The 14,815-nt window shown below is 43.9% G+C and overlaps 1 protein-coding gene across 6 annotated transcripts in view; it reads left to right on the top strand.

Moving 5' to 3' along the window:
- Positions 1–10,526, top strand: part of IL15RA (interleukin 15 receptor subunit alpha) — a 36,605-nt gene extending 26,079 nt beyond the window's left edge. For 4 of the 6 annotated variants that reach the window (XM_027560143.1, XM_027560144.1, XM_027560140.1 and 1 more), the window contains 2 exons: positions 7,502–7,574; positions 9,677–10,526. In XM_027560143.1, coding sequence (XP_027415944.1) covers positions 7,502–7,574; positions 9,677–9,860 — 257 coding nt within the window. In that variant the 3' untranslated portion in view covers positions 9,861–10,526. The remainder of the gene's footprint in view (positions 1–7,501; positions 7,575–9,676) is intronic. The other 2 variants (XM_027560145.1, XM_027560141.1) reach the window with 1 other exon arrangement.
- The last annotated feature ends 4,289 nt before the right edge of the window (positions 10,527–14,815 follow it).

Genomic DNA, 14,815 nt, shown 5'->3' with positions numbered 1-14,815 from the left:
ATAAGGAGGAAAATGGAAAAGTGCTTGCAAGAATGAAAGACAAAGAGGAAGGGAAGAGAGAGAGAAAAAAGGAGAGGGGAGGAAACAGAAGCAGGGAGAAATGCAAGGAAACAGAAGCAGGGAGAAATGCAAGTTTTCAGTGATTAAAAAAAACTATAATTTCAATGCAGGCAAAAATTGATTTCTAATTTCTATTCACAAGTTTCCTGGCTAGAGAATGATTCAAGTTTTTGTAGTTATATTTTATCTGCATCAAGTGTGTTCTGGGAAAAAAACCAAGTGGCTTTGGTCGTTTTTGCATTTAGTTGATTAGAATGGTTTTAAGAATGATCAAAACATATGCCAATGCAAGATATTTTTAAAAGGCTCTCTGGAGAGTGTTTTCATGGAAAAACTGTGGCATTTAATGACAACGATGTTGAAACAAAAGTATGTTTATCATTTAAGAGGTGGCCAATAAGTCAGAGAGCTGACCAAATTTTTCTCCTTATGTCACATATTACATTAATCTTTCTACAGACTTTTACATTTTTTTAGTCATTTTCTTGAACTGTTAATATTTGCCCAGGGCTTAACAATTAAAAGTTATAAAAGGCTCTACGGTAAAAAGCCCATCTCTGACTGAAAGTCCCCCTGCAGGCAGGCAGGAATTCCTGCTACTAGATTTCAGGGTATCCTTCAGAGAGAGTCAATCTGTAAATAGCATGTAGAAGATACACGATACAGGTAGGTGTATTATTTTCACTATTCTGCATCTTGTCTTTACCTAATGGTATGTCTTGGAAATTTTTTCATATCAATAGACGAAAAAACCACCTCATTCTTTCCAACAGCTCAGGATATTCTAATATATGGATTTGCCAAAATTTATCTAGCCAAAACCCCTACTGGGCCTTGGGGTTGCTTACATTCTTGGGCTACGTAACAAAGGAGGACTAACTGGAAAACCTTATATCGCTTCACACACGTACAAGGATGGTGGTGGCGCTGGTTTAGTCCCTAAGTCATGTGTGACTCTTGTGACTCCATGCCAGGCTCCTCTGTCCATGAGATTTCCCAGGCAAGAATACTGGAGTGGGTTGCCATTTCCTTCTCCAGGGGATCTTCCCGACCCAGGGATTGAACCCCCCAGTCTCTTGCATCTCCTGCAGTGGCAAGTGGATTCTTTACCACTGAGCCAGCTGGGAAGCCCATGTACAAGTATATCTGAAAGAAAAAAAATGCTACAAAATTTGAGGGCCATTTTTTTCCAAAGTGGATTTCCAAACTATTTTATTATGAGATCTAATCTGTATTTCTTTCCAGTTCATGACTTTCACTGGATTAAAATATCAAAAATTCTCTCCCTTATTCTAAAATGCCAGATAATAAACATTAACTGAATACCTACAATAGGCAAAGATAGCTCTGCTCAAGGAACTGTGGAAATACAGAGATTAAAAAAAAAAAAAACAAACTTTAAATCTTTTATGTGGCATGAATAAGATTTCTTTTCTTCCAGACTGCTTAATGTAGACACTAACTATAAGACAGGCCTAGTCAGCAAAGACATGAAAATGAGATCCATTTAAGTTTTATCGGCTAAGAAGATAGGAATTAAAACTAAAACCCTGCTGCTGCTGCTAAGTCGCTTCAGTCGTGTCCGACTCTGTGCGACCCCATAGACGGCAGCCCATCAGGCTCCCCCGTCCCTGGGATTCTCCAGGCAAGAACACTGGAGTGGGTAGGTGTCTAGAAACACTTAGTGATGAACAGTTTCTCCAAAGTATGTCTGTCACACACAGTCCCAGCCACCTGGGCCCTAGGAGTGGGCCCCGCCGGTTACAAGAGGCAGGGACACTCATGGCACCTTGGGCGTCGGTAGGGGCTCCTATTTCTGCAGCAATAAGCCACTGATTGATCATCTTTGGAAGATGATATAAATAATGCTTTACCATAGCAGTTGCTCAGTAGATATTAATGTTTTAATCAGTCCACTGGTATTACCAATATCAGTTCTTAAAAAATGAATCATGTAAATGATTATCATGACTTTTATGTATTTAAAGATATTTTTTGATGTGGACCATTTTAAAGTCTTTATTGAATTTGTTACAATATTGCTTCTGTTTTATGTTTTGGGTTTTTGGCCCTGAGGGATGTGGGGTCTTAGCTCCCCGACCAGTGACTGAACCTGGACTGCCAGGGAAGTCCCTTTCACAACTTTTAAAAGTGGCTCTTTTCGTGCAACAAAATGGTAAATAGTAAATGTTCCATAAGTGAGGGAGCAAATACTCATTGGAGTTTGAGGGCTCTAACATTTTAATACATGTTGAGGGAAATGGTCCTCATTTCACTATCTTCTATATCTATGCACTCACTTGGCAGCCTTGTTTTGTAATCAATAACCTTATTCGATGATTCCAATGTCTGCCTCTGCTCCTTACCTAGGCTATTTTTGAAGATTCCTGGTTGTGAAATGAAAGGATAGAATGTCAGCTACGACGGCGTTTACACTGCCATATCCATTTAGTGCACCCGAGGGGAAGGGTTCGTCTTTCAGACTGTATTATACCTCCATCTCTCAGAGCAGAAGTACATCTGCTGCAGTTTACATGCTCAGCCTTTAAAGGGAGCTACTTCTATATCATATCATTTGTCTGTTCAAATGATACAAATTGAGCTCCCATCTTGTGCCAGACATGGTCCTAAGCTGCAACAACATGCAGATTTCTCATTAAAAAGCAAATGGCACTTTACACGTCCTTCAGCTGCAGTTCAGTTCAGTCTCTCAGTTGTGTCCAACTTTTTGTGACCCCATGGACTGCAGCATGCCAAGCTTCCCTATCCTTCACTATCTCCCAGAAATTGCTCAAATTCATGTCCCTTGAGTCAGTGATGCCATCCAACCATCTCATCCTCTGTCATTCCCTTCTCCTCCCACCTTCAACCTTTCCCAGCATCAGGGTCTTTTCCAATGAGTCGACTCTTCTCATCAGGTGGCCAAAGTACTGGAGCTTCAGCTTCAGCATCAATTCTTCCAATGAATATTCAGGGTTGATTTCCTTTAGGGTTGAATGGTTTGATCTCCTGGCAGTCCAAGAGACTCTCAAGAGTCTTCTCTAACACTACGGTTCAAAAGCATCAATTCTTCAGCACTCAGCTCTCTTTGTGGTCTAATTCTCACATCCATACATGACCACTGGAAAAACCATAGCTTTGACTAGATGGACCTTTGTCGGCAAAGTGATGGCTCTGCTTTTCAATATGCTGTCTAGGTTGGTCACAGCTTTTCTTCCAAGGAGCAGTGCTTTTTAATTTCATAGCTGCAGTCACCATCCACAATAATTTTCAGGCCCAAGAAAATAAAGTCTGTCACTATTTACATTGTTTCCCCATCTATTTGCCTTGAAGTGATGGGACCAGATGCCATGATCTTAGTTTTTTGAATGTTGAGTTTTAAGCCAGATTTTTCACTCTCCTCTTTCACTTTCATCAAGAGGCTCTTTAGTTCCTCTTCACTTTCTGCCATAAGGGTGGTGCCATCTGCATATCTGAGGTTATTGATATTTCTCCCGGCAATCTTGATTCCAGCTTGTGCTTCATCCAGCCCAGCATTTCACATGATGTACTCTGCATATAAGTTAAATAAGCAGGGTGACAATATACAGCCTTGACGTACTCCTTTACCTATTTGGAACCAGTCTGTTGTTCCATGTCTGGTTCTAACTGTTGCTTCTTGACCTGCATACAGATTTCTCAGGAGACAGGTAAGGTGGTCTGGTATTCCCATCTCTTTCAGAATTTTTCACAGTTTGTTGTGATCCACACGGTCAAAGGCTTTAGCGTAGTCAATAAAGCAGATGTTCTGGAATTCTCTTGCTTTTTCTATGATCCAACGGATGTTGGCAATTTGATCTCTGGTTCCTCTGCCTTTTCTAAATCCAGCTTGTACATCTGGAAGTTCTCGATTCAGGTACTGTTGAAGCCTGGCTTGCAGGATTTTGAGCATTACCTTGCTAGCATGTGAAATGAGTGCAGTTGTACTGCAGTTTGATCATTCCTTGGCATTGCCCTTTTTTGGGATTGGAATGAAAACTGATCTTTTCCAGTTCTTTAGCTTGCAGAAGTTTAATGGTTTAATTCCATCAATTAATCATTTATTGATTACCCACTCTGAACCCAGCACTTCCTATGTGCTCAGTATAGGAAGACACAAAAGAGAAACCATTGGCAGGGACTAAGGTGTTGACATTCTCATTTCATAACTGCTTTCAGCGAATGCAGGCACACAGCATGTCAGAGACCCTACCATCTGCCTGAGCTAGTTTGAAGGTACTGCCAAGAAATGATGATTCCCTGGATATGCACAGAGAACACTTTTTAAAAACTGAAGTATAATTGATTTACAATATGTTAGTTTCAGGTGTGCAGCATTTTTGTAGATTACACTCCATCCATTCATGGCATTGAAACACGTATAATATCATATGCGAAACGAGTCGCCAGTCCAGGTTTGATGCACGATACTGGATGCTTGGGGCTGGTGCACTGGGATGACCCAGAGGGATGGTACGGGGAAGGAGGAGGGAGGAGGGTTCAGGATGGGGAACACGTGTATACCTGTGGCGGATTCATGTTGATATATGACAAAACCAATACAGTATTGTAAAGTTAAAAAAAAAAAAAAAAGAATAGCCAGCTACCAATAGATGATAAAAAAAAAATTAAAAAAAAACAAACAAAAACTGAAGTATAGTTGATTTACAACAATATGTTAGTTTCAGGTGTGCAGCATTTTTGTAGATTATACTCCCTCCATTCATGTTATTACAAGATAATTGTCTGTAAGCCCTTCTGCTGCACAGTATATCTTTATTGCTCATCTATTTTGTGTATGGTGGTTTATATCTGCTAATTCCCTATCTCTGATTTGCCCCCCTCTCTTCCCTCTTTCCTTTGGTAACCACAAGTTTGTTTTCTCTGTGTCTGTTCCCGTTTTACATATACATTCATTTGTGTTACTTGTTAGATTCCACATATAAGTGATATCATACAGTATTTCTCTTTCTCTGACCTATTTCACTAAGCATAATATACTCTAGGCCCATCCACACTGCTGCAAATGATAGAATTTCATTCTTTTTTATGGCTGAGCAATGTTACACTGTACATAAATACCACCTCTTTATCCATGCAGCTGTTTGCGGACATTTGGGTTGTTTCCATGTCTTGACTTGGAAAACAGTGCTGCTATGAACACTGGGGGCACGAATTAGTATTCTCTGTCGACTTGTTGATGGTGGCCATTCTGACTGGCATGAGGTGGTACCTCACTGTGGTTACAGAGGACTCCTTCACCCACACTGAACATGGTCCACTGGCCACCTCGGCTGTCTTCTCCACTGCAGACCCAATATCACTGTAGGCTGAAGGCCAGGCAGGGGCTCCTGCCTTCTGGCCTGTGCAATAACCATCTTCTGCTTCCTCTCTCAAGCTAATCCTCCTCCCTTCTCTGTCTCATCAGATCTCTTTTCCTCTTTCTCCAACCCACGCAGCCTGCTAGGAAACATAAAAGGTTGGAAAACATGACAGTTGATTTATTAATCCACTGTTTTGGCGATTCTGGTTTCAATCTCTTTACTAAATTTGGTGATTCTTGTTTCAATTTCTTTACTACATTTGCCTGGAAATAACTGGGGAAGGAACCAACTGTCTGAGTTCCAGGGGCTGAATTCAGATTGCTTTGTCATATCATTGGCTCAGGACCCCTCTTTGTACTTGAGTCTGAGTCCGCAGCTTCTATTCTCAGTTAGAAACAGGAAGCAGCACTGTGAAAGTGGAACTAGAGTTAACACTAGCTCGCCTTTTCCAATAAATCTCTCCGTGGACAGTAAATGCATGCCAACCTGATTAGTCAACGTGAAGGAATAGTTTACTGGAGGGTAAGACATCTCTGCTAAGAAATTTGTCTTTTAGTCATGATGATTAATGTTAAATTTAGAAGCTCAGAACAACGTTCACTAATTTCTCATGTTTTCTCTTATTCTTTTGGAATAGCTTTTCTAAGTTTTATTTACTTAGGTAAATAAAAGTAGTCTTGTTTTTGTAACTTTAGTGTCTCTTCTGATTGGAGCGTCATTGCAAAAAGATCGGGGGTGGGGGAAAATGCAAACTTTTTAAAAAAGAAAATAAAGTTATCTACAAGCCCAAAGAATTACTTAATACTTGGCATATATTCTTCAAGACTATTTTGTGTATATGGACACATACGTGGCTTACTGGAAATTCTTTTATTTATTTTTATCTCAACCAGCTTTTTCACTTAAGACTTTGTAGACATCTTTCTGTGTTAACAAATGTAGATTTCAAAGTTTTGAAAAGCTGAATAATACTCCATTGTATGGGTATGCCACATTTCATTTAACTGTCTACTGATAAGAGATTTAGATTAATATTTAAAAACAATTATTTTAAACAATGCTTTAGTGACTACTCCTGTGTATGCATTTCCCCTTTTCTTAGAATACATTTCTAGAAGTGAAATTAGAGTCAAAAGGAATGGTCTTCTCTGAAGCTTCCTTTACACATCACCCGTTTCCTCTTCTAGCCTGTAGAAATCTGGGTATGTTCCCTCATCCTATCTCTAGCTGTTTTTGAGGACAGTTCTAGTTGAAGGCCAAGTCCTTGCACACACAGCTGTGGCTGTCTGTCTAGGCACAGGTCTGAAAAGCTCAAGGCTCCAGGTGATCAATATGCCTCCTGGGCCACAGTGAGACTCCTGGGTCCACAGTTGTTCAGGTTGTCACCTTAAATTTTTTAAAATTTAGTTTATTTTTGGCTGTGATGGGTCTTCACTGCTGTGTGCACTTTCTCTAGTTGCAGTGCTCAGGCTTCTCGTTGCAGTGGCTTTCCTCCTCATGGAGTACGGGCTCTAGGGCCTGCATGGGCTTCAGTAGTTGTGGCTCCCGGACTCTAGAGCACAGGCTCAGTAGTTGGGGTACTTGGGCCCAGGTGCTCCACAGCAAGTGGGATGTTCCCAGACCAAGGATCAAACCCATGTCTCCTGCATTGGCAAGTGAATTCTTTACCACTGAGTCACCAGGGAAGCCCCAGATTGTCATCTTAGACGCAGGGCACGTTGGTGATTTTTGCAGGGAGATTTCACAATATTAAAGCAAAATGGCCAAATCTGCTGGGAGCTTCTGATGGATACAAGTGTTTTAAAAAGAGTACTGTTTCACCTGCTCCTGGGCCCAGCCCTCTTGCATCCACGTGAAGGTCCCACCCTCCCTAACAACTCCCAAACAACCACTGTGGCTGTGCTGCCGGGAAAGGAGTGTCCTCTCTGCCCTGATGTAGAACAGACAGAACAGCGTGGATCTCAGGATCTGTTAGTAACTGTGAGCTGGTTGGGAAGGCATCTGGATCTCCCTGCAGAAGCGTAAACTGTACAGAATTTTCAGGCTCAGAAACGCTGGGACTTTGAGCAGGGTGCCGACTCACTCTGCTCTCTTTCCAGCAGCCGTCTCAACTGTCACCGTGCTCTTTGTAGTATGCCTGGTGTTTCTTCTGGGACGTTGCCTGTGGTCAAGGTGAGTAGCACAGGAGACCCATGCTGGACAAGAGGCTTCCTCCCCCAAGAGCAGGGTTGCATCTGATGGCCTGGCTCTGCCCTTGCCAAGGAAGACCCTTTCCTGGCTGGAGGTGTGAGTGCTCCCACCCACTCTGTGCTGGGCAAAAGGGGTGTCCAGGCCAAGTGGTCACTGAGTCAGGCCTGTTCCCTTCACTGTCCAAAGGCAGCCTGCAGGTCACTGGTCAGAATCTGGGCAGCCAGAAATGAATGGACGGCATGGGGCCAATTCACCAAAAGCCAATTCAGAGGGAAAGAATGTGCCAAGTAACCGATGTGATGGACATGCAATTTGTATGATATATTTACGGACTGTTCTTCTTGAATGTACTTGTTAAATACGGGCACACGTCCCCATAAATAGGCTTATACGTGTTGGCCTTGGCATTTCTAATACTAGAAATTCTATATTTCAGCAAGACTGTTTCTGCCACTTGCTGAAATTTCAGCTTTTATTTTTCTAATCTTTAGGCATTTTTACCATTTCTTCATAAAAGCCTTAAATAGCATATTAGCCTTAATTCTGTACTTCCATCAGCTGGTGACCAGTATTTTACCATTCCATAGTGATATGGCTGTTCCAGACATATCAGGTGTGTTGAAACTAAACTTTCAATCACTAGTCACAAAAATTTCTTCCTAAATATTATATCAATATAAAGATTATACCACTCTTCGAGCCTAACTTTGACAAAATGAATATTCCACGAAATGGCACTGCAAAGCCAAAATATAAAACAGCCATCAAAATATTCACACACATCTTCAAAAGCTATTAATATCACCCTATGCAAAAAGAAATACCACAAACTTCATAGTCTAGAAATCAAGAAAAGAAAGCTGATATTTTACTTAAAAATTCATCAAAAAATCCCCCTAAATGCTAAAATATTTGCAAAATAGAAAATTACTTTTAAAAGGATTTTAAGAATATCATTACGGTTAAATAATTTCTACATAAAATGTATATAGAATTATTCTTAGGAGATAGAATATATTCATTGATTATATTAAAAAAGAATAAATATACAATCTTTTTAAAGAAGACATTAAAAATATATTCTTAAAAAGAATTTGTAAATTTGATAAATATGGCCAATAAATATGCTCCTAAAAGGAATACAGCAATATTCACTGACTGTATTTATGGTACGAGTCATGAATGGATCTTTAAGAACTGGTGAACATGCTAAACATTGCTACTTGGGCATGTGGTGAGCTGATTCTTTCCATAAGCTGATTAATTTGCAAATGGGTTATTAGGTAGATTAGTGATTCGACAAATTGGGTTTTAGAAAATTGGTTTTATAAACTGGCCTAGAGTTCTGATTTATAGTTTAGGCCTCACTCCAAGGAGCTTGAGTGTTGACTCTACAATGTCCTGAAACTTGCTTCTTCTCAAGAGGCAGACTGTAATCCACAGGTCCGCATACTCAGGACCTAAAACACACTTCCAGTGACAGGTGGGGAGGCGTGGGATGAAGATTCTCTGCATCCCCTACTCCTGGCTTCTCAAGAACTGATTATTATATTTGTTTATTTAACATTTACTAAATAAATGTCAGGGCTTACCTGGTGGCTCAGATGGTAAAGTCTCTGTGTACAATGCGGGAGACCTGGGTCCAATCCCTGGGTTGGGAAGATCCCCTGGAGAAGGAAATGGCAACCCATTCCAGTACCGTTGCCTGGAAAATCCAATGGACAGCGCCGCAGCCCCGTAGGCTACAGCCCATGGGGTCGCAGAGAGTCGGACATGACTGAGTGAGCTTTATAACCACTACATCACTTTTATCAGGACTGCCAATGCTGGCTTGGCCAGGCTCCTCGTCACTCACTCCTCCCATGGCACCTGGCACTGGAACCACTGCCTTTTGGCAGGGGGTTGGCAAGGCGGGGGGAGCTGCCCCCACAGTGCTGGTAAAACTTGGTGGACAAAGGGGTGAAATGCAAAATAAGACCTAAAGACCGCCTGTGAGTGGAGGCAGTCTAGGTGTTCTCCATCAGAGTGTCCAAAAGGAACTGTTTGTTGACACAATCTTCTCTGTCAATTATCCTGCTTTCCAGGCGAGCCCACCAGACACCCGGTGTTGAGATGGAGAGCATGGAGAGTGTGCCAATGACCACGGGGGCCGATGCCAGAGGGGAGGACACGGAAATCCACCCGCATGGCCTAGGAGGCTCCGGGGACGCTGAGGCCAGCAGCGGCCGCAGTGAAGGCCCAGCTCTTCCCCAGTCAGAGAGGACCTAGGGAAGACTTGGGGCGCTGGCCCCAGGGGAAAGACCCCCAGGGTGAGGAAACATCCGGCCTTCATCTTACCGACGGCCCAGCTCCAGCATCGCCCTTACCGGTGGGTTCTCTGGGCTCAGGACAGATGCCCGCCGTCCGCCTGCCTTGCCTGCCCGCCCTGGGAGTAAGGCCTAGTTCCCAAAGTCCCAGCCGTCAACAGTTACCCGGGAGGGAGTGAAGGCCTCAGGGCTTCCTATCAGGGCTTTTATTTCATCATGACATTTATTCAGGACAGCTTGTCCACTCGATTCAATCCCATTCCTCACCCTGACCAGCAGGTTACAAAGAGAAGAAACACACCCGAGGCTCCAAGTGAGCTATAAGACTCCTCCTGGATTGGGAGGTGTTAACAAGGATGACACCAGCATTTCAACTCGTAAAACCTTCTCTCGGCCAGGTGCTGTGCGTGCATGGAAAGGGAGCAGAGAGACTGTGCCTAGTGGCTCCTCTAGATTTAAGGATTCAGAAAGAAGAAAACTTGGTGACGTTTTTCTATAGATGTGCATTTATATTTATATCCTTGTCTTTTATATCTACGTATTGTAAGATTTGTATTTTGAAATTTGTTCCTTGTACAAACAATATAAAATGTCTATTTTCAATTAAAAAAAAAAAAAAAAGATTGCACTGAAAGAATCACTGACGAGAAATGTACCAGAAAGAAAAAAAGGAGATCAGGAATGCAGAGTCCCGCATGACTGAGGTCAGCTTTTCTGAAAGAAGGAAAAAGTCTTGCCTGCAGCCGAGTCAGACTGTGGCTTTGGAGAATTTCCGGTAGCGTTTCTACGTGAGAAGCACGTGCGTGTCTGCTGCACACGCTGTCCCTGTGTTCTTTCCTCCTTTGGTGTTTATGTTTGTTTATAAAATCATGGGCCTTGTCCCAGCTCTTCACTTTACAGGTGGGAAAACTGAGACCTAGAGAAGTGACTTGCCCATTTACTCATGCAGAGTCTGCACAGAGTCGGATGGGGGCAGGTACAGGGGCGGGACTGTAAACCAGGTGTCAGCCGCCCCATCACATGGCCAGGGTAGCCGGGACGGGGAGGTGGACTGGAGGCAGAGCAACCAGTCCACCCGCTGCTGGGGCTCTCAGTGTTCCTTCTTGTGAATTTCTTCAGGTCATGAATTTAGATGCCTTCATCAGGGCTGGTGAACTGGGATGACCCTGAGAGATGGGATGGGGAGGGAGGTGGGAGGGGGGTTTCAGGATGGGGAACACATGTATACCCAAGGCTGATTCAGGTCAATGTATGGCAAAAACCACTACAATATTGTAATTAGCCTCCAATTAAAATAAATTAATTAATTTTAAAAAAAGAGTGAAGGAAGAAAGGGTGGGAATGCTAAATAGCTGGTGTTGGGGATTTCAGAGATGTACCATATTCACTGTCTCTTTCAATGAGCAGGAAACACTGCTAACACTCGAGCTGAGCCTTACATACACTTGGTTATCTGGTTATCCTTACATAGCAGCAGCAGCTGGTGGCTCAGAAGTTAAAGTGTCTGCCTGCAATGCGGGAGACCTGGGTTCAATCCCTGGGTTGGGAAGATCCCCTGGAAAAGGAAATGGCAACCCACTCCAATATCCTTGCCTGGAGAATCCCATGGACAGAGGAGCCTGGTGGGCTACAGTTCACAGGGTCACAGAGTCGGACACGACTGAGTGACTTCACTTTTACTTTCTTTTATCCTTACATACACTGGTTACCTACACTTTTTTGTTTCTCTCTACAGCTGTTTGTCCCTAAGTTTCTAGAGTTATTAATGCTTGGACCCAGTTTGTTCTTTACAAGAATTTTTAAGTGCACGACCCTTGTTATTTTTAAAACTTATTTAACAGGAACAACATCAACAAAAAGGCACATGTTCAGTGGAGCCAGGGATTCGAAAGGTTTCTATAAGAGTCGGAGACGACTGAGCGACTTCACTTTCATGCATTGGAGAAGGAAATGGCAACCCACTCCAGCGTTCTTGCCTGGAGAATCCCAGGGACGGGGGAGCCTGGTGGGCTGCAGTCCATGGGGTCGCTAGGAGTCGGACATGACTGAGCAACTTCACTTTCACTTTTCACTTTCCTACATTGGAGAAGGAAATGGCAACTCACTCCAGTGTTCTTGCCTGGAGAATCCCAGGGACGGGGGAGCCTGGTGGGCTGCCTTCTCTGGGGTCACACAGAGTCGGACACGACAGAAGCGACTTAGCAGCAGCAGCAGCATGGGATGGAAGAGGGCTGGGTCACAGGGCTAGCTCATGGATTTATGCACATCCTCCTGGGGAGAGTGAGTGATGTGATGCTGTGGAATCACCTGACTCATGTCCAGCACGAAGTCTGCTGTCCACCAAGCACCAACCAAGTTCAAGCTGGGTGAATTATATGTCAAAAGTTAGATCTAGACATAGCATCGAGCAGGGCTGGGTGGAGCTGCGGTCTAAAAGGGCCAAGAGGGCTTGGGTAGGGACAGATCAATCACTCACTCAATGAGGGCTTTTTTTTTTTTCCAGTCCAAGGGATAAAATGAATTCTTTTACCAGCTGGTGCAGTCCTTCTAGGGGAAGGTTTAAACAACCTCTATAATGCCAAAACATACCAAGGCCCCAGAATGCATCCATCACGCAGTGAACATCTTGGAAAGAACTATGTGTTCATCTTTGAATTCTCTCAGAGACTGACACACTGCCCTGAAGGTCATTAACAGATGCTAGATCAACAAACTAAAAGATTCCATTGGAGAAGGAAATGGCAACCCACTCCAGTATTCCTGCCTAGGAGATCCCATGGACAGAGGAGCCTGGCGGGCTACAGTCCATGGGGTCACAAAGAGTCGGACACGACTGAATAAACGATCACACAATGTATCTCAGGCTAAGACCCTATGGGTGCCTATGATTTCTGTAGCCCATTTTAAATCATCCCTTTAATAAATTCTCAAAGTCCATAATTCTTCACAATCTATATAAAAGAAAAAAATAGGTTAATTAAAATATTCCAAATAATAAAATCAAAATAAGGTCAAATGTTCTGAGAGCTGGTTCTCAGGCAGAGTTAAAAGGAGGTAACCTGGGGACACTCAGCACCCAGCTGCCTATCCTTCTCCGACGTCTCCAAGCACCTCGAGTTCTACATGTCCCCCGTTTCTACATGCAGACAGCGACTGATCCCAGAGGGCTGGCCTGGGCGGACACCAGGTGCCCAGAAGTGAGGCGTCATCACGGAGACCACAGCAACCTACCCGGGAGGGCAAAGGAGTGCACGTGGGGTCTCCGGTGCCCTTCTTCTGTTGCATCAGGACTCGTTCCCATCCCCTCACACCTGTGCCCATGCGCAGGCCAACTGTGAGTTCTCCAAAACCACCACTTCCCATCCGACCTGGAAGCCTCGACTCAGCCAACCGGGAGGGTCCTGCAGGTGTACCCGATGTGATGCCACCTCCTTCGACCTGTCTGAAGCAGCTCCAGACCACTACTGCTTGCTGCCCTTGGGGGCTGACTGGGCTCAGCCAGGCAGGTCTGCTCTGCACGTCGTCAACTTGTCTGCATTCCATTAGTTGCTGGGCTGAGCTAGAAGACCTGAGAAGACCTCCCTTGTGTGGGGCCCTAGCGCTCCCTTGCATGAATGCTCCATGTGGCTAGCTTGGGCTTCTTCACAGATGGTGGCCTTGGGACAGCCAGACCACTTCCAGGTGAAAAAAGAAACTGCCAGGCCCCTTAAGGGTGGGGACTGCCACATCTTATGGGCACATCTGTTTCATTTCATTGGTCAAAGCAAGTCGCTGGGCCGCCCAGACTCTCGGAGATGTGGTGGGCTGACAAAAGAGGAGGGAAGGAATCAGGGGAACCATCTGGGGAGATTCTACCTTGGTACTGCCCAGGGCCAGCATTTGTCTTTCCATCCTTGGTAGTCCGTAAATACCAAGGAGTGTTGGATGGATGAGTGAGGAGAATGATAGGAGTCAGCACCTGCCAGGCACTGGGAAGAGTCCATCTTTTTATTTTTAGTGGAGAAAGCACACAGGACTCAAAAGGATCTGTGAGCTCTACAGGTGTTAGAGGTCTTGAGCCCAGATGACACTGTCAGTTGGCTATGAACCTACATAATTCATATTTTTCCCTGCTCTCATTTCCTGTCCTACACAACATTTGTCACAAAGAAAACTGCCTATCATCTTTTTTACCTTGACTTGATCAGTAAATAAGACTTTCGTCTTTATAAACTCTCTTCTAGATGTTAGGAAGTAAGAGAACAGGGACCAAAGGGGCACATTTAAGGGTGGTTACATGTTTCCAACTGACTGATCTGCTTCAATTCTGGCCTCAGAATTTCAAGAACGTAGCTGAGAATCTTGGGTTTACTTGTTGGTTTTCCCATAAGTCTTGAAGGCAAAGAAACCAGCTCAATTCAAATCAAAGCATCCCCAACACCTCACACTGTCAGGAACAAATCAGGAACTCAACATGTGACATTTTCACAGAATTTATAAATATACGGTGTTACAAGTATAAAGGAGTCATGGTTCACTTTTCTCCCCTAGGGTCCTGTCTATGAACCCACCCATTCTACTTCTCTGGACCTGAGTAACCTGGGGTGTGACGCTCTGTCTTCTCCAATTTGTCGTTGTTGCTCAGTGGCTGTCGCGTCCGACTCTTTGCAAAACCAAGGACTGCAGCAGGCCAGGCTTCCCTGTCATTCACCGTCTCTCAGTTTGCTCAAATTCATGTCCATTGAGTCAGTGATACCATCCAACATCTCATCCTCTGTTGTCCCCTCCTCCTGCCCTCAATCTTTCCCAGCATCAGGGTCTTTTCCAATGAGTCAGCTCTTCTCATCAGGTGGCCAAAGTACTGGAGCTTCAGCAACAGTCCTTCCAATGAATAATCAGGGTTGATTTCCTTTAGGATGGACTGGTTGGATTTCCTTG

Source organism: Bos indicus x Bos taurus, chromosome 13, assembly GCF_003369695.1.
Source record: "Bos indicus x Bos taurus breed Angus x Brahman F1 hybrid chromosome 13, Bos_hybrid_MaternalHap_v2.0, whole genome shotgun sequence".
Lineage (NCBI taxonomy): Eukaryota > Metazoa > Chordata > Mammalia > Artiodactyla > Bovidae > Bos > Bos indicus x Bos taurus.
Note: the sequence above shows the minus strand (reverse complement) of the source record. Positions and strands in the feature narration are given on the sequence as shown.